The sequence below is a fragment of the Typopeltis vanoorti genome, chromosome 20 (genome assembly GCF_054136105.1).
Source record: "Typopeltis vanoorti isolate ZY-2024b chromosome 20, IOZ_Tvanoo_1.0, whole genome shotgun sequence".
Taxonomy (NCBI): domain Eukaryota; kingdom Metazoa; phylum Arthropoda; class Arachnida; order Uropygi; family Thelyphonidae; genus Typopeltis; species Typopeltis vanoorti.
The window spans coordinates 21,003,547-21,025,147 of record NC_143568.1 but is presented as its reverse complement, the minus strand read 5'-3'; the positions used below and the strand labels follow the sequence as shown (position 1 = coordinate 21,025,147).

General features: G+C 36.1%; 1 protein-coding gene across 1 annotated transcript; it reads right to left on the bottom strand.

Moving 5' to 3' along the window:
• Positions 1–409: 409 nt before the first annotated feature.
• LOC150095273 (acid-sensing ion channel 4-A-like) lies at positions 410–21,128 on the bottom strand. Its single transcript, XM_090410634.1, has 8 exons — positions 20,737–21,128; positions 19,330–19,396; positions 18,948–19,099; positions 17,487–17,602; positions 17,243–17,403; positions 8,411–8,503; positions 4,435–4,561; positions 410–426 (listed from the first exon to the last, which is right to left on the bottom strand). The coding sequence occupies exons 1-8, from the start codon at positions 21,126–21,128 to the stop codon at positions 410–412; spliced, it is 1,125 nt and encodes a 374-aa protein (XP_090266760.1).
• Positions 21,129–21,601: the final 473 nt, after the last annotated feature.

The window sequence follows — 21,601 nt, the reverse complement described above, 5'->3', positions numbered from 1 at the left end:
TAGAGTATTAAATCCAATCTCAATTTACAATTACTGAGGGGACTGCAAATGCAGGATATTTAGAGATGGTCAGATTTTTGTTGAATAAAGACAGAGTTAGCGATATAATATTTACGGTAAAAAATATTAGTGCTAAAAAAAATTCTCTCCACTTAGACAAGTGCCCATTTCGCCAAATACAGGTGATCTTCGAGATAAAGCACTTTAAAAGGAAGTAATCGAGTATCTTTTCGCAGATATCCGTCCTGTCTTGAACATTTTTCGTTTTATGTTCCTGATATTTTTTTGCTTCATCTTTCTTTGACGTCCTCGTAACCAAAATTTCAGTCCCAGAACAACGATTTCCAGAAATTCATACGCATTGAGCAACGACATGCCAAGCCAGACACCACTATAACCTCCTAAGATACTAAAGATTTCCATACTCTAAAGGAAAAACAAAAATAATCATTAAAGAAATAAATTTCAATAGAGAGGTAATGATAGTTTATACAGCTAAAATATTTTTTATAATTTTGAGTAATATAAGCAAAAATAGCATTTTCTGGTGATTCTCGAATTCATTATAATTCGACTTTCCAAAAATTCGTACAATAATTAAACAAATGTGTTAAAAAGAGAAACTCGTACATTGAATCTTGGCTGATGACGATATATCTTGTGGTCCACGGTCTGGTACTTGATATGGACTTGTACAATATTCGCACTGAAATAAATATAGATCTCAGAAGGAAACCAGAGATTAAAATAATAATAAGTAAATTAAAAAAGAATGCCGAATCGCTTTTTATTTTGTTTTTAATTTTTATTAATAGCATTATTTATTAAATGTTGACGATTTTTTGCTCCCAACATTTAATAAAATGACGTCTAGTTTTAGAGAAATCTTACTGATTCCATGTGACCTTAATTAATTATTGTTATTATTTGATATTGTTCTCATCCACAGAAGAAACAATAAAGGACTACTTACTCAATAACATCCCAGCTGAGCTCATTCTTAAATTTACCGAACTCTTCCATTTGGGAGAGCTGCAGAAAAGAAGATAATTTGAATAAATCTCGCTGAATTCTGCAGAAGTCTGGTACATACAGTGCTCAATAATAAACATTTTCAATAATTTATTAATCTACATCCATCTTAAAAATAGCTATTTATAAAATCTAGTTTATCCATCTAATGCATTACACGAAAGCAGAACATATTTAAATTGGAATTAGAAGTATTCGACTTCATAACAGAAATGTTTTTCCCTTATGCAGCCAAAGTAGTAGCAGTTACGGATTTATTAACTTTTAATGATACCAATTTATTATAAATTAAAAGCCAAAGAATAAAAAATATCGAAATATTGTTGGTTGTTAATACATATAAATACACAGTTTTATATAAAGATTTTTTTTATAATTAAACCGTCTTAATTCAAAGATATCTTGAGCACTTTTCTGCTGAGATCGAAGTCAAATTTTGTTCACAAACGAGGTGGGGGGGCTGAAAAGTTCTCATAAATACCTAGAACAAAACTGATATAACCACAAGAAAGAACATATCTTAAAACCCTTTAACCCCCATGTTTCATCAAATTGTAATAATTTGTTCTCTTTGTTTTAGGATACATAAGATGACATGCCAGACATCTCGATTCCTTCATGGTGATTATCACAACTTTTTAGCACACCTTCGTACATATAGTCCAATAAACATTGACAAAATTATATGTATACCACCAGGAATAAATGGTACTGTTATCTGAGGAAGCCAAAGATGTTTTGCTGGGCCATCATTACAAGAAAAAAACAAAAAAAACTGTTCAATGGATATGCATTGGTAAATACGATGTGTTCAATTAAAAATATAATGTCTTCAACGGTCTCCAAAAAGTTAGAGAGCGATGATAATTGTGATACTATCATTCTGGTAAACAAGAGTAAGAACCGTGTAATGGTACATTATGGTCTTAGGTTCCCATAGCCAGTAACTACAGAAAGGGGGGTGTCGGGGGGGGGACGGAGTTGCACATTGTTGGCCAAGATCAAGTGATCAACCTCTTATCAATAAGAGGATGATCGAGTCATTATCCTGCTATCGGTGATATGCCTTGGCAACAGGTCTTGCACAACAAATCGAGTCATGTGATATGTGCTTGGGCATAATCGATCTGAGCATGCTTTCTGATGAACTGCATGAATAACCATGATTTCCATCATGGTCCATTATCTTGGTCCAACAGAGGCAAGACTTTCAGAGTGGATATCTTCAAAGAAGAATAACTTATGGATATTCACAAAGCAGGTGTTGTCTCTCCACAGGATATTTCACGTCCACTGGTCATTTATTTCTGTGAGTTCGAATGTCCTTCCACCTTTCACGGAATGTGGTTTTAGCTTCCACGTGAATTCTGTATGGATAATACCGAAGTATTTTCCGTAAAGCCTTCCATACTGTGCAAGAAGTTATATCCAGTTATCTTGCTTAGCACTTACACTAACGCTGTCCCGTAATGTTAGCAATAAGTCCTCTACTGATTTGGCAACTTTCTGCACATGTGCAGAGTTGTAGTTTCAACTGAATTAGATCCTGATTTTGCACACTGAAGTCATATAGTTTAAGCTAAAATTGGGGCGAATCAACAAATTTTACTGGAATTCCAAAATAAAACAAAATCACACTCTTCCTTGTGGTTTATTATTATTTTGTTATCATTGTGTTTTAGGAAGAGTAATCACATTTTGGATTTATATTTAATATGTGATTACTCTGCGATTTTATATGTGATAAGATGTGATTTTATATTTAATATGTGATTACTCTGGTATAATTTGCTAAATACGATATTTACTATTACTTACTTCTTTGTGCTTGGAAAAAAGTGCCGATTCTATAGTAACATCAAAGTAGGTGTCTCTGGCAAAATAAAGAAAAAGAAAGTATTTTAATAACACACACACACACACACACACACACACACACACACACACACACACAATGCTAATTTAACATCAACTAGTTTGTCAAACATCAAAATTTGATGTTGAGAGATGTGCTAAATTTAAAATGCTCTATTACATTAAAATATACCTTATTTGCAGAAAGGTTATTCTTGAAATGCTATTAAATTACTGTAATTTTCACTGAGTTCTGTTCTTTAGTGAAATACCTAATGAATTTGAAAAGATGTAGTAATTTTCCCCTTCGTGTCAAACAAACTGAGCATTCCAGTGTGATTGAAAGATGATGCTGTAGAAGGGAGTGAATGCAGTAATTATGAGAAACTCTAGCGAGCCAAGAAAAATTGGCAGATAGCAATCAATGAACACAGGAAAAGGGTTATTTATACTTGTCTCTACAGACAACTAGTGTGAGATATTGATAGAATAAAGTGATAACTTCTTCACTACGTTTCATTACAACCAATTCCAGTTTGCAAAGTTGTGAAGATGAATTTAATGAACGGTCAAAAATATACAAAATAAATCCTCTAATGTATTTTCATTCCTTGAAGGAACTTTTGGAAATCAGCAAGTAGCCAGCCTCGGCTCTTCGTCATCCGGTAGCTGAGTTTGCATGAATAACATAAAAAGAGTATTTTATCATGTTTGTCTAAAAGGACTATGCATATATTATTGTATGAAATATAATGTGAATTATACATCACATTTATAAGTTGTGGGATTAAAACTCCGAGTATGTTGGAGAAAACCATACTTGCACCAAAGATCGACCAACTTGGCAACTGGTTTAAAATAAGGCTAGAAAAAAAGTGCTCTACTCCGTTTCGAACACAGAACCTATAAAGGTCTTTCTTTGTTTTCCTTTTCCATTTTTTATATAACAGCATATTTGAGATTACACTCCACAGAGCAATTGGATAGTGGAATGGGCATCACATATTTATATTTTAACAAGGCCGTCTATAATGTAGCACAGAATCGTGCAACGGCCATCCCCATAGACATTTAAAAAAATATATCTCATTAACCTGAGAATTCTCATATCTAATGCATAGAAGAACATCGCAAGAATATCGCTTACGATGACCAATATAAAAACACAAATTTAGTTGGAAAGCCTCAGATATCTGACACAGATGTCCAATATTAGGATTCGCAAAAATTATATCCAATCCTATTAATATATACATATTGTATCAGATGTTCTTACTTGCATGGGAGCCCACAGGTTTTCCTGCAGTATTCTTTAGTCTCTTCGCCAATCCTTTTAGCACATTCCTTCATATCTATAAAAGCAATCAAAATTTTATTATCCATATTCAACCGCATGTTTGTTACAGTATTATATTGATAATCTTAAAGTAAAAACGAGATACCATCTATACTTAATGATTACATTAAATTTCCTATAAATTAAAACATTCAGACCATTACCACTTAATGAACCCGCAACTATATAATCCATGACAGTGGCATTATTACCTTTTGTGACTGACTCAGCAGTCCAACGTTCTCCATAATGTGAAGTGTCATAGAATGCAGCAACATCTGGCGTGACATATTTGCAATCCTTCCACTGAAAATAATCTGAGCACTCGACTGTGCACATCTATAAAAATAACAAAAATATGAATGCAATCATTTTGTTAAAATCTAAAGAAAACTGGAAGAGGCATCCTTAAATGATATCATTCTCTCAGGGGAAAGATGGGAAAAGTTCAGCTTACACACAGAAACACATGCAGTACCGACTCAACAGATTCTGGCATCCGGTCTGTATACAAAGGGATGCTGCACTTGATTTTTTTTTTTTTTTTTTAAAAAAAAGGTTTTTGTGGTTATTTAATAAACTGTAATTTTTTCGAAGTTACCTGTATTTTGTTAAAAGTAAACAATATTTATTAAAACAATGTTTATTGAGAAAGCACAAACAAAAAAAATTAAAATTTGTAAATGTTTTCATTAAAAAAATCATGCAAGCTATGTAATGTTAATACCGTATGCTTCCAAGAATGAGATTTGTTAGTAATTTGGTATTTGGACTTCGACAGCAGAAACATTCTGTTTTGCATTATTTTTGATCGAATAAGGATTTTCTTCTAATTTTTTGTAAAATAAAAGCTAGTTATTTTGTTTTTAAAAAAGATTTTTCTAAAAATAAATACCTTACAAACCCATTAAATGCTTTTAGGTGCGTTTCACAAAATGCACCAGTTAGGCCTCTCTCTTCCAGTCTTTCGGTCATCACATTAAGCAATCCTCCATATGGACAGGTTTTAATAAAACTTTGTAACTTTAACTTGTGGAAACAATGAAAGAAATTTAGCCAACATCGATATGAACTTAATGTTATTATTGCTGGTCTTGTTATTATTATTGACAATAAGGGTTACCCAGGGGTGCTTAAGGGTCAAAGCTGTATAACTAAAAGGAGACCTCCACATAGCCTTTAAAGGAATGTGGAGAACTGACCAGGGCTTCGAACCTAATGTCCAATCCTCACCTTCTCGTGGTGCACCCTGTTAGGTATCCACCTGGATACTGAATGGATAAGGATGGGCTGGAAATTTGAGATTTAGCCGACCAAATTGTATTATTATTGGCTTAAACCAAAATACAAAATGATGGTACAACATGACAGAATTTCATGCCGGCTGGGGCGTCTCCCGGTAAACAAGGGCCCCAGTTGTTTTCGCCAGGGAACCAGGACAAACAGCGAAAAGTCAGCTACTGGAACAAAACCTAAAACACATCCCAACTCAACGTCACAAGAGTTCAAGATCGGTACTATCAACATAAGCATCCTGAATGACGAAGAAATGGAGCTAGCTGAGGAATTAGATAAGTACCAGATCGACATAATAGGGGTGACTGAAATAAAAAAGACAAAAACTGGTGAAATCTTTCTGAGCAATAAATATAAAATGTTATTCAGGCAATGACAATCAAGGAAAAGAAGAAATAGCCATAGTATTCAACACTAAATAGGAGGCTAATCTTCTTGAATGGCAGGCAGTCTCAAGTAGAGTAATGTGGGCAAATATGAGAATGGGGAACTGGACAATGAGACTTATTTGTGCCTATGGTCCCACAGAAGGTTCTACTAAGGTAGAAGTGGAGGAATTTTTTGATGCTTTAGAAAAAGCAACTGGCACAATGAAAAAGGAAAAGTTGATCCTTGTTGGGGATCTAAATAGCAGAGTAGGAAATGATTGTCAGACATACAAAAATATTTGGGGAAAATTTGGAGAAAATAGCAGGGCTAACAATAATGGCAAATACCTGTTGGATGTCTGCTCAGGACATGGACTGGTTATTATTAACACCATGTTCCAACATAAAAATGTGCACAAATTCACATGGAGAGAAGAGGCAAGGAATAAGAAAAGTCTCATTGACGATGTTAATGTTGATAGTGATGTTTTCTCCCTGGTGCAGGACACTAGAGTATACAGAGGATTTGAAATTGGAAGTGATCACCGTTTAGTCTTGAGCAGGATACAATTGAATTTCATGTTGAAAAGAAGAACATGTAAGAAAGTTTAAAGCGAATGAAAGTTGAGCAGCTCTCAGCTGTGAACTATAGACTGAAATACACAAACATTATTGAAGAAAATATAAACAGTTTGATAACAGGAACCAAACCTTGGAGATTCAGTGGCAAGCCCTGAAGAAAACACTGATTGATTCAGTTCAGAGAGGCATGTGGTAAGGTTGTCTGCAAGGATAGAAAAATCAGAACTCCATGATGGACACAGGAAGTTAAAGAGACAGTGAAGCAAAAGAAGAAAGCATATCAAAAGTTCCTGGGAAATAAGTCAGCTTGTGCTCTTAGAGATAAAAAGAGGCAAATGTAAGAAAACTAAACATTCTATAAAACTAGCTAAACAAAAGTCATGGGAAGACTTTTGTAAGAACATAAAAAATGAATATCAAGAAGGTGGCAAGATATTCTGGAGGCTATTGAAAAAGCTCAGAAATGGGAAAGAATGCTGTAAAAGGAATTAAAGATGACAAGGGTGACATGAAAACTAGAGAAAAAGATATCCTTGAAGTATGAAGTAATTACTTTGAAAAATTGCTAAATGAAGCAATTAGTGATATCACAGTGGTAAAAAACACTCAATCTGCATGCAGTCAGGAATACATATCCATACTTGAAGTAAAAAAATCATGAAAGGCTTCAAGTGTGTTTAAAGAACCAGGAATAGATGATATTCGACCAGAAATGCTGAAGTATGGAGGTATAAAAGTCTCACAGTGGCTGCACTGCATAGTTCAGAAGGCCTGGACAGAGGGACGAATTCCGGATGATTGGAGTAGAGCTCTCAATAATAATTCTGTCACTCTGAACAGCAATAAATCTCAACTCATCATCTTTATAAACCCTCGGATGGAAGCAGATTTTTTTATGTGTATCCCAACCGTGTACAGTTGTAAACCTATAATACACAAATATCGTTGGCGGTTAAGGATATTTTTGTAATTTTATTTTTATAGGATTTTATAGGATACAATTACGAATATCTAGTTAATTATCCCCAAGTACTAGAAAAGTCATCTACAAATCCCTAGGTGAATCTACAGAGAAATGGTATATCTTTCTGTGGTTCTACACCATATATCCAATGAAAAAAAAATTAAACTCACTGCAAAAAAGTTTCTGGTGAGAACATCTCTGGAGATCCGAAATAGCACTCCCCTTTTCCAACCATCAATATATGCCAACCATTGTCTTTTGCTGTTCCAAATCTTACACTACCATAATAAGACACTATTCTTAAATAAATAAAATAAAATAAAATAAAATAGCGAACAATAACTATCACATATGAAATCAGACCTCAGTAATTATAAGTACAAGTAATTATAATAATGCATATTATAAAGCAACCAAGACCTATTCCATAAACATAAAGAACCTACTTCACATGCAATATAAAGACGAATTGTGGTTCCTGTACTCAACATCTGGCAATAACAATGCTTCATATTATTAACTTAGCAGCATGACAACAAATTATTTTATTTTACTAATAAAATGATCCATTATTCTTTAAACTTTTGATACACGGTAACTCACTTTTCAGTTGAAATTCCCTAATAAGTTTTCTCGCATGCGATTCCAACAGAGGCCTTGCAGCCAATAGATGTCATTCGCTACTAAAGCGTGAGTATACCGTTGAGTGTCAAACTTTTGACTGTAAGCTCTCGAATCATTTTCTTCAACATTTAAAAAAATTCTGAGCCGTAACGGGGAAACCATTCATAGTCAGAGACCTAACCTATGATTACAAGGTTTTTTAAATTCTAAAATTCCTATCATAATCCCTTGAAGTTTTCGTGTTCCATGTAAAATGAACTACAATATCTAGTTAATTATACCATTTACTGGGTATGCATTTCTGAATAGAATAAAAGAAAATTTAAAATCGATTTTGGCATTAAAATACATTACCCTAGGAGTCTTTTGTTTCCTAGAAGACCACGGGAGTTCTTCCATCTTGGTACAGTTTGTTAAATAAGGAAGAGGAAGTAGCTCAACAGTCACCTACAAAAAGATATATTGTACATAGCAATGAGAATGCTTTACAGTTTAAAATACAGAATTTAGAAATCTTAAAAGAATTGTGATGCTTCAATACTTCAATGGATTCTAAAATTAAACCAAAATATGTTTCAAAAATACTAAATGTCATATTGTACAACGCAAGATTCATTGTTTTTCTTTCACATAAAATACACATTTTCACAATTAATTTGCTATGTGTCCTTGAATAAGACCGTTGAATCTTCTATCCTGACGGTCACCTCTCGACGTGGTCAATTTGAATGTTCAAAATGTCCAAGATAATCTTTAACAAGTAAGGAAATTATAAACAATGATAAAAAGGTGCGATTTTTAATCACGTTATTGTAATAGCGACGTCGTCCATTAGGAAGTTGAATCATTTATTTAAATAAATTAAATTAAACTTCCAAAGAAATTATATTATTGTTTAATCCGTTATCCAAATATAAGCAAACTTTGTTCGCGCATGAAGTAACTCTCGACAAAGTGTGACACCATTTTTAAAGGATGTGCGCTTTGCATTATATATATATATATATATATATATATATATATATATATATATATATATATATATATATATATATATATATATATATATATATATATATATATATATATATATATATGTTAAAGATACCAAGCTTATTAAATTAAAATTTATTAAATTAAATATTAAACCTAGATTATACATTTTTATAAGCTAGGTTTAATCCTTTTTTCCCAAGTAAGCAAACAGACAAGTAAGTCAAGTTTGCGCCTGCACGTAGTGCAAGTCTGAGGCAACTCGTGGTAAAGGTGGAATAAGCTCCGATCACGTTCCTTAGTATTTTCGATGTAAGAAGATGCGGAGATGTATGAAACTATGCATTAAAGGCAAGGGCTACTACCCAGACCGGTTTCGACCTTTATTGAGGTTTCGTCAGTGGGAGCCAGACATAAAAATGCCAAGGTTGAAGTAATGCAGAGCTTATAAATTTTATTAAATAAAAATCTCAGGATAAAAGCAAGATGTAGAAAGTTTTTTACCTTGCGTATATACTACGTTAACCATACTTGGTTACTATGTTAAAGATATTTGCTTGGTAGAATGCACCAAAACAGCGTTCTAAAATTAGAAATAATCGATTCCTGGGTGTGCAATATATGCACTCATCACAACTCAGACAGGAAAGAAAATATATATCATTAACATATACATCCCACAAAATGAACAGCTTGCAGTGTAGGTACTAGGGTTTGTCCGAAACCACCTCAGCAAGGTCAATGACCACATCATACTGGCAGGGGATTTCAACTGCACTTTGGGTCCTGCAATAGACAGACCGCAATGCCAAGAACATCGACACTCACCAGCTCAGCTTCTCCAAGATGTAATAAATGACTACGAGCTGACTGACTCCTTCAGACACTTGCACCCACATGAGAAAGTATTCTCCTAGCGAACCAAAGGTGGTCCTACCAGCGTCCTATACCAGGCACGGCTCGACAGATACTACACATCGATGCACACTATACCATACATCAGGAAAATCACATACCATCCATCTCATGCATCAGACCATGATTCCATCCTTCTTAGCATTTGCATTCCTGGACACACCAAACACAAAGGAGGAGCATACTGGATATTTAACAACAGCCTACTAATGGATACAGAATATCTGAGAACATCCAAAATCTATATCGAAATTCTCATCAGAGAGATAACTACTTCCCAATCAATTTCCGAGTGGTGGTAACTCTTTAAATCTAAAGTTAGGGTATTTACCTAAAAATATAGTCACCAGAGAAATTTGAATAAGTATTCAGTTCTTAAAAATCTGCAACAACAGCAGCAATTGCATCATCCAGAATCTGAGGAATACCAGTCCCGCACTCTGCAAGAGAAGCACTAATGAGAGCACGATGCAAACACATTAACTTCGCAGATGCACCCGCAAAGTATTTCTTCTCACTAGAAAAACGCCAACAAGAGTGCACCACTATATCTGCTATTAAACCAGATAGTGGAAACATCATAGAAAATCATGACGAAATATACCTTGCAGTACTACAAAAATTTATACCAAGCCAACTGAACATCTATGGAGGCCATGAATATAATTCTCTCCGATGTGAAAAGACTCTCACTAACAACAAGGTGTAACACAGAACTCCCCATCACGTTACACGATCTGACAACTGCCTGCACCTCTTTACCTAAAGATAAATCTCCTGGCATAGACGGGCTAACCACTGAATTTTACCAGTCCTTCTGTGAACAGAAGGACTGGTAAAATCCACAGCGTATTTGTCGACTCGAATACCAATGGCTTCCTACTCAATATGACAACATCTGTTATTAAACTCATTCCAAAGAAAGGAGACGTGACGAAATTAGGAAACCGGAGACCCATCTCTATCATAAACACCGACTGTAAAATTATATCAAAAGCCATTGCCAACAAACTTAAACCCGCTCTGAGCGAAATAATAAATAGGCATCAGAGCTATTCCATCCCTGGAAGATCTATCCACGAAAACTTACACCTCATAAGGGATCTCATAAGTATAGCCAACAACAACAACAGTGAAACAATGGGTCTTGTGACGCTAGACCAAGAAAAAGATTTCAACCGCATTGAACACCTATACCTCTTCAGCTGCTTGAAAGCCTTTGGCTTTGGCTCAGGCATCATTCATTCTATGAAGATGTTGTATGCCAAGGCACACTTTTGCATGAAAATAAACAACAGGCTTACCATAACTGTACCATACAGAAGAGATATTAAACAAGGCTGTCCACTTTCTGGTTCTCTTTACACAATTGTCATTGAACCCTTTTTGTGTAGACTCAGCATGCTGCTTAGGGCATCCTGTCCTAAACTTCCCTACCAAACCATAACCCTGACAGCATATGCTGATGATGTTACAATCATAGCCCGCAAAGAAAAGGACTTCCATAACATACAAACTACATACCAACAATATCAGGCAGCCTCAGGAGCCAAACTAAACACACATAAAACCAGAGGACTGTGGTGTGGCAAATGGACAAACCGAACGGATTCCCCGATGTCTGGTGCCTGGTACGCAGAGGGAAACAAATACCTGGGGATTTACCAAGGAAGCACGCCCTCTTATGTGGATAAGAACTGGGAAACACTAAACAAACGTTTCAAGCAAGTACTAGGAAAGTAGGCAGCAATACGAGCCTCTGCCTCCACACAAGGGAGAAAGGTAATCGTTAACCAAATAGCCACCAGTGTCCTTTGGCATACACTAAAGATTCTCATGCCACCAGTGCAATTCATCAAACAAATAAAGTCAACCATATATCGATTCATATGAAACGAAACAAACTTGCTTTTTTCTCCAAGCTATGTACTTCTCTCAAAGATGGAGGACAAAATTTGACCTCCATTGACAACAGGATAACAACGTTCCGCGCTCGATTTCTCTTTAATACCCTACAACAGGAAATATTACACAAATGCACCACTGAATATATTTTCACTTCTGCCACTAGAGGTCTCTCTCTTTTCTCTTTCTCTCCACAACCTTAAGAATGACAACAGCTCACGTGCTAGAAAATCTAACAAACTTCTACAAAAATGCCCTTCGACGATGGAAGAAGCTAAACCTCCAGCACACAGTGAAGACAGCATCCCTACCTGAAATCCTCATGGAACTCATCTTCCACAACACGATGGTAAGAAGCCCGATCACTCAGAAAGATATTTTCTTTCCTCCATGGAGCTGGCGAAGCGTGAGGATCTTGGGTGACATTCTTTCTCCAAGCCTCACCTGGCGCTTTCCAAAATCGCTCGAACACTTGGAATATGGAAATCAGTCTGAACAGACACACATTGTAAAGGCCGCTTTTCAAGCCTCTATACCTGATAGCATAACTGAAGAGGGGCTTAGCCCTCCAAACTCAGAAGATCTGGCGCCTATCTTTCTGATAAAACCAATACCTCATGGGAGAAACTTACACCCAGCAACACCAACAAAATCTACAGCACTCTAACACAACAGTCGAACCAAAGCACTTTACTGGAAAATCCTGCATCATCTGATCAAACATTATTTCAATGGTACCTGCCATATCGCACAAGAGCCATCAAACCTGACGCAGATATTCAGTGGAGAATGTGGCACAATGTATTACCCACTCCAACTATATTACGAAACTTTAACTCAAACGGTCTCAGATAACTGCCTGTTCTGCTACCAATTAGGAACAGTCAGGCATATCTACTTCGAATGCCCAGTCAACACTCAATTAATCAGTTTGTCTCGGGAAATGGCAGCTCTCACCTGTGGTAGTCTTCACAGAGGAGGAGTATTTCAATTTCGTCCATGCGGAGTCAAAATAATCATTCATTCTGCAATTACCTCTTCATCACCGCTAAAGCGGTAATATACAACTTCTACCTCAGACATACAAGACCAGACAGCTCAGCAACTTCACAGAGAGAGGCAGCTGACCAACTCCTTGTAGCCTTCAAACAAAAGGTGAGAAGTCGGATCCTACACAAGCATCACCACCATAGGCAAAACAACACCTTAGATCTTTTCCACCAAGACTGGAATCCAAAGAATCAATTCCTGGCTGAGCAGGGCGACTGCATTATAATCCACTTTCCAGCATAGAAGTGACATCTTCACCCCCACAAAGAAAGGGGGAAGAAGGATTGTTGTGCTACAGTGCGAAAATTAATCAGCTGGCACTCTCATGTAAATAGATAATATTTTGCTATAGTAACTCCTGTGTTCTTCACATGCATGTCAGATTTTATGTTCTTATACAGTATCATGTCCAAATATCTCTTAATGGCTTTAATCTAAAAATATATATATGTAATTCACCTTATAAGTGACATCGACGTAACATACCTCAACCAGAGTATGAGAGTCTAACTTCTCTGCCTGACTGCAGTGAACCAAAAACCGGTTAATCCTGTATATATAAGATTGTTATGTTCACAATAAAAAAAAAAAAAAAAATATATATATATATATATATATATATATATATATATATATATATATATATATGTGTGTGTGTGTGTGTGTGTGTGTAGAAAGGTTTTTTTTATCTTGGGTGTAATATACGTTACAGATACCAAGAAATTTTATACTTGGTTTTAATCCTTTTCCAAGTAAGCAAAACAAAGTTTTGCGCGTGAAATATATTCACCTCTGAGCTACTTGTATATAGTGGTTGATGACTTCATATCACTTGCCTTAGTACGTATCCATAATGCAAAGCACACCCCCTTTCAGGCGTGTATAATGCAATGCATAATGGGAAGGGCCACTACCCAGACCGGTTTCGACCTTTATTGAGGTCTCTTCAGTGGGAGCCAGATCCGGGATCCGGGAGAGATACCAAGTTGAAGTAATGCGGAAGTCATATATAACTCATATACAAGTAGACAAAAGGTGCTTGACCTTCTTAATAAATATCTGTGGATGAGAGAAAAATGTAGAGAGTTTCTTTTACCTTGGGTGTAATATACGTTAAAGATACCAAGAAATTAAAAAAAAATTATTTTATTTTAATTTTTTTAGCCCATACACGAGAGGTTGGTAGATCAACCAATAGTACATTATTACCGTGTATGGGTCGGGAAAGAAGGAAAGAAATCAATTGTTCACATTAGATTTGAATGACTGTAGATTGTATTCCCTAGGGAACACATCAAGGGAAGACTCTTCCATGGTATAGCGGTTGCAGGGACGAAGGAGGAGGAGAAGAAACTTGTCCTGTGGGTTTCAAAATGCACTGTGTAGGGATGTTGAGCAGCAGCAGCAGCTGCACGTGTTCTAATGAGCTTAGAACTAAGTGGGGGAATTATTGATGCTCTTTCGGATGAACATTTTCCATGGAAATATTTGTAGAAAACACATGGTGCGGAGACCGACCGTCTGTGCAAAAGTGGGGGGGGGGGAGTGAGTTGGTAAGAGATGGGTCATTAATAAGTCTAATTGCTCTCCTCTGTATTGAGTGGAGCTTTTTGAGGGAGCTTTTGGGGGATCCACCCCATATGTGGGAGCAGTATTCGATGGTTGGGCGGATTTGTGATTTCTATAAGGTTAACAGCTGTTCAGGGGTGAAGTAACGTCTTGAGTGAAAGAGAAATCCTAGTTTTTTATAAGCTGAGGATGCAATGTTTGTTATGTGTTCATGCCAGGAGTGGTTTGATAGGATAACTCTAAGAAGAGAAATCTCAAACTGTCTGGAAATTTGGGTATCGTCAAAACGAATACTGGGAAAATGGTTCCTTTTTATGGGAAATAGGACACAACTGGGTTTTACTAGCGTTGAAGTTGACGAGGTTATCTGAACCCCATTGGAGGATGGCTTAGAGGTCTGAATTGAGGGCAGTGGTGGTTGCTGATTTGTAGGTTGAGATGAGTTGTGTGGAGTAAGGTTTATCAAAAGAAAGGGAGGCGTGCAATGCGCTGTCATCTGAAAAACTGTGTATTGGGTTGGAAGTAAGCTGAAGTAGGTCATTGATATATAGTAGGAAGAGGGTTGGTGAGAGGACAGAACCTTGAGGAACCCCAGCATTAGTTGAATGGTGGGGTTCAACTAATGCTGGGGTTCCTCAGCATTAGTTGAATGGTGAGAGGATAAGGAGCCATCCACCACCACCCATAGTCAGCGTCCAGACAGAAAGCTGGCAATCCAATTACAGAGGTCTTAAGATAGACCAAACTATGGCAGTTTTGCTTAGTAAGCCCTTGTGCAAGACCCGGTCAAACGCCTTGGAAATATCAAGTCCAACCCCTTGAGATTTGCCAAACTTCTCCATGGCATTTGACCAGAAATGGATGACATATATGAGCAGATCTCTTGTTGATCGGCAGCGACGGAATCCATACTGGCGGTCGTTTAGACAGGTAGCTTCAAGATAGTTTAGGAGTTGGGAATTGATGATATTTTCCATTACTTTAGACAAGACTGAGGTGAGCGAGATGGGGCGGTAGTTGGACGGCAGGACTTGTCGCCCTTTTTAGGAATGGGTTGAATATAGGCCAATTTCCAGGCTGTGGGATAGATACCAGTGGAGTAAGACAGTATATATAAGCGACATAAGACAGGAGACAGTTCTGGTGCGCAAATCTTCAGGACAATTGGAGGAATGCCATCAGGGCCGAGAGACATTTTTGTGTCTAATTTACACAGTGTATTGCTGATCTCTTTCTGGCAAAAGGATATAGTGGGCATTGTATGCAGGGCATCTGGAATGGTTGGGAGACATTTGCCATTGTGCGGGAGATTTGCCTTTTCTGTAGGAGATGATGCAATGGAGCCATTTGGATATGACAGAGGTGGGAATAGTGTTAGGCAGAAGTTACGGCCAATTGCTTTGGTGAGAGGCCAAAAGGCTCGGCTGCCATTTGGACAGGCTGATAATTTCCTGCTTTGTGCTCTTTCGAACTCTGTTTTGGAAACATTGATTGTTTTTTGTTTGTATTTATTTCGGGCTTGGCTATAAGTTCTAAAGGAAGATGGGGTTCTTGATCTGAGCCAGTGATGGTATGTTTTTTTTTTTTTATTTGTACTGCCTTGGCACATCTTTTGGAAAACCAGGGTTTAGTTAGTGAATGGCAGGTCAGAGTAATGTGGGGAATGTATGATTCCATGCCAGTGAGGATTAGTTTGGTTATGAGCTCAGTGCATGTGTTTGGGTTGAAAGGTCGGAAGCAATACTCTAACCATGCGAATGAGGCATAGAAGTTGCGGAGACTGTCCCACTTGGCACTGTTATAATGCCAAACTACTCTTGTATGGGAGTGTCTGTGTAAGCGTTGTTGCATGGTGGAGGAGATGAACACTAGGTTGTGGCCAGAATTGCCTAACTGGCCGTCTACATTCACTGTGTATTTGAAATTGTCATTGGTCAGGAAGAGGTCTAGGGTGTTCGGAAAGTGGTTTGGGTTATCAGGTATTCTGGTTGACATCTGAACGAGTTGTGTAAGGTCATTAGTGATGGTGAATGCTTCAGCATCTCTGCCTGCAAGATCTGTACAGCTGGAGGAGGAAAGCCTGTTGGTTTTAATAATTGGTTTTAATCCTTTTCCCAAGTAAGCAAAACAAAGTTTTGCGCGTGAAATATATTCACGTCTGACGTGATAACGTGATTAGTATGGGATACATACTAAGGCAAGTGATATGAAGTCATTAACCTCTATATACAAGTAGCTCAGACGTGAATATAATTCAACCGCAAAACCTTATTATATATATTTTTTTTTTCATCGCTATCAGTTACTGTCACTATCGGCATTATTTGTCATTCTGAATTCAAGAAAATATGTAACATAACATTTGTAGTATTAACATTTGCCGCTCCTAGGCATTGCCATAGCCGCTTAGTGTGTTAGGACAGCCTTAAGAACAGTGTTCTAAGGTTGAATGTATTTGGAATTCATACGAAGCTAGCAGCTGTACAGAAGGCAATTAACATCTAAGCGAGAGAAGATGGCAAAGAAGTTCACATCATAATAGCTGCCGTTTTAGACAGAATTGACAATTTGAGTTACTGTAAAGTGATGTAAATTTCTCGAATGTTATGAAAAGTTATACATAAAATATGATTGATAATATTATGACGCCATTACTACCTACCAATTAAGGGAAATGTCTATTTATGTTCGAATACTTAGTCAAAAATTTTTGCTTACATACAAGGTGATTTTAAATAATTTTAAGGCACTTACTCTTTCAATACCAAGGTCGTATATGTATCCAGGTCGTAACGTTATTCCGTCGAAGAACAAATCAGGAAGAAAGTTTTGAGAATGTACGGTGATGAGTACCGAAGGTTCTCGATGACTTTCCAAATGTTCTTTAGCTTCCACATTTAGCACAAGCTGCAGTTCTGCATGAAAAGAAAATAGAGTTTTAGTAAGTATTAAACTTTGCATAAAATAAATGACCGAGCTTATAAATTCCCGAACTTACCCGTACGTTCCTGCCATAAGTCCGGTTCCCTGGCTTGTATGAGTTCGTTGTATCGATTAACTGGAGGGAGAGTGTAACAATTACCGAAATCTGGATCATAGAAATGTACGAAATTCCTAAAGAAAGAAGCATAAAATTTGAATTAAGTAATTTAAGATAAATTATAAAATTATTGTATACATTTTTATTGAGGCATTACGAAGAAGTTGGTTAAGGAAAAGAGATGAGAAAGCTCATTACAAATTTCAACGTACTGTAGATGATATTTTACGATCATTAGAAGAGGCAATATACTTCCCCTCAGGATGGCAGATAACAGACTGGATCTAGAAAACGATGTTTGGGGTGGGAAGAGAACAAAGACCAATTTTTCCTTCCATGTGTTTTGAAAAATAGGAATTTTTTAAAAACGCAAATGTTTTGTACTTCGGCCAAAGAAAAAATGTGTAAGAAATAATATAAAAATTATTTTCTATTTAACATTTTTCAAAAAAACTAAATTATAATAGGTACATGAAAAGTTTTGACTGAAAAAATGTCCGTGTCAAATACTGATTTAAAATAGCATTACAAAAATACGCACTACAACAAAGTACGGGGATTATTTATTTATTTATTTATTTATTTTTGAATGCTAAACCTACCTAGAAAAGAGTTAAAAATTACAGCACAATCACATTACTATTTTATTTGAAATTTCACTTCGCACTGCTTAATCAAAAACTATAGCTAAAAGTCTATAACATTTCTTTTTTATTCAAAGGACTATTTGAATGTTTATATTAGTAATATTTAGTTAGAAATATTCAAAATATTTACGACACTTTTATCTTATCAGCCAAAAAAACCAAAGAAAAACTTTTAGATTACCAATGCTTCACGTACATAAATTTTCAAAATGCTTCTCACATTTTATCTTATAATAAAAATCATTTGAACCTATTATTTATAAGTTATTTTGATACAGCAAACTTCAAAAAAAAAAGGTCAGGGCGCTAGAGTGACAGAGAAGCCAAATTTGTAATTTGTAAATGGCAAGAGAGCGTAAATAAACTTCACGAAAGCAACCATAAGGTTCATCCTTTTACAAAGCAACACAATTATAATTGTCATTTTATATATTTTTATTTGTAGGATATGTTCACGTTCGATATATAATTTTGATTCTTGTTTCGAATCTAAATTACAGCTCTTCTGGGCATATCAATGGGAGATGTCTTTTTTTTCAACTCTTTTATAAAAGAGGTGAAAATGGATTGATCAGAAATTTAATCAAGAGATTATGGCAATTCTCTTTTAGAAGAATAGAACCCATATATAATTATGAAATTCTTAAACAAATACTACACTTTCACTGCTTCTCTTGATTGATGCAACAACCTTCGTGTGTGGTACTTATATATAAACTGCATTACGAGACTCATTATTAAAATACCATCAAGGATGTTTTATCATACCTACCGTAAACAGTCTTCTGTACCTAGAAGGTCGTACCCATCATATCTGCAGTCAATCACCATGTCTTTGATGACATGGCCTAAATATCGTAGTCTATTAGCACGTCCTTGCATTACAAAGTTCTGTGTAATATTCAAGATTTCTGATTCAGGAATCTGTCCGAAATAGAATAATAACTTATGAAGAGCATTACAAAGCAGTCACAGTTTTATGCATATTTTAAGCATGCACGTTTTTTGCTGTCACCTTACTTCGGACATCATAATGTCTCTCTATATTATGATGTTTTAAGTTTTCTAATACGGACTTTCCACACACGACAATTTTATTCAAATAATGCAAAGCAAGTGTTTTATAACAGAACATTATAAAAAGTAATACTTACTTCGAAATCTGTTCTGTTGTCGGTACAGTTTTGTGGAAAAATCTGGCAATATTCAGTCATTTTGATCCTTTAAAAGTAAAACAAAAACTGGATTATTTCACTAGAAACAAGAGACACAACACTGATTTACTAGAAATGTAATATGTAGTGAACAACAGAAGTATTTTATACGAATCATCAAGTATTACAATAAAGATATTAAATAAACGGTATAATGGAAACGTCAAATCTTCAAACGGCTCTTCAAGGCTTCAACCGAAGCTGAGTTGTCCAGTTGAAGGCGTTAAACTTTTCTTTAGATAGTATAGACCTGTAGATGGAAGCACATCTAATATAATCCATAAGAGAGAGAGAGATAAATCTACTTGAGAGAAGTCGACTCATTGCTTTAGATGTTTTACCATAACTAAACAACAAATCCAAATGCTCGGAAGCACCCTTCCACTCCATCTATCTTTTTTATGTAAAAAAGACAGCTAACCTAACCATACAGTTAGGTTATTTGTCATAAGGAATCAAACAAAATTGGGTTGATATAGCTTTTGCCGTTTAGGAGATTACTCAGTGCGAACAATCACCGATGATACGTATATGGTTATATAAATACAAAACACAGTGAAATAGACTGCCAAACAGTCAGAACGTGAAATTAATGCCGTTGGGCATTAAGTTTTGAATATGTTACAAGACAACATTTCTTCCATTGAAATTTTGAAACTCAGAACATAATCATTTATGATGGAGGAAACAAGACCAGACAGTGAAACACCATTAAAAGAAGTTGCAACAGTTGAGTGCTTTTGTGGCCAACAAAACTCTCTTCAGCAGATTATTCAACACGTCCCTAAAATGCTGAAATGCATATTGTTTCAAAGCTTACAAAATATAAATTCTAGTTATGTCGCTGCTAGAACTCAAATCATCTAATCGATTTTCATAAAAATATAAAGGAAACTATGACTATGTTTTATGTTTTTCCGATTATAGGAAACTCCTGTTTCACATATGATGGTTTTCTTAGTTAGATTATAGAAACAGAAAGATTATTAAGATGAAAAGCCAAACGGCTATTTTCCCTCCCTGGCGAAGTTAATTAAATTAAGGGGATAAAAAAGTGACCACCTGGTAGTACCACACCAAGGCAACTCGAAGCAAAGGTGGAGCAAGCTCCCTCCTAGGGGGGGGGGCTTGCTCCACCTTTGCTTCGAGTTGCCTTGGTGTGGTACTACCAGGTGGTCACTTACGCTTGAATTCGCCGATAGTTCTTCGGCATGAAACTCTTAGATCGTAGTTTTCGATTTTAGAGTTTCGCATACTGGCTGTAAAATAATAAGGGATTTTTATCCCCTTAATTTAATAGAAAGGTTATATCAGAATTTGTTTAGTTAGATTAAAAAGGGAACATACCTGTTGCGGTTGCACAGTGTGACACTGGGCATGACAGTGTCTCCGTCATTATCTACCAAGATGGCTACTACGGTGGGGTACCGGTAGTACTCCATGAGAAATGTAGCAACCTGGTAAGAATAACCCGAAAGACAGACAAAAAATACCACCGTCCACAGAAAGCTTCTACAAATGCTGTCAGAACCAAACATAGATCGGACCCCACTGATTGAAGATGAGGCAAAGGAGTTCTTGAAGTACCTTGGTACTGTGTCCATTCCAGTCTTTCTGTTTTCTCCTTTAGGTGGATAATCCATTTGGCTCCACTTGTTCGGATCATAGGGATAGAGACGCCCTGGAATCATATCATCTGTTTTCAAGTGGAGAACGTCGCCGTTTTCTCTGATGTGCATGCTGGATTAAGAGCCAAAGTCGAGAACAGCAATATCCACCTCATCTCTTTGTCTCCTTCTTTTACCTATGCTTGGCTGCGTCTTGCTGCGTAAAAGAATTCAGATATTAATATAAGCTTTGTGAAAACAAAATACAGAAATTTTTTACGGCAAGCATAACCTATATTCTGAATGCTGAGACAAATCATTCTTAAAAATACTGTAGATAACACTAATGAACAAGGTTTTGGTAACCTGACAGAAAACGAATTTGTACATTAATTCTGGCATGTGTAGATTTGAACTAACACAGTGTAAGAGAAATACCAATCCTTTTTTCCATACAGTTTGTAAAAATTAATTATTGTTTATATTTTGGCAGAACTAATGGTTAAAAAATGAAGATTGGCAGCACCGATAACATGATAAATATAGGTTCACGTAAGATTCCTTTATTCTAAATATGAATAAAACTTAGAGAACAATGACAAAAA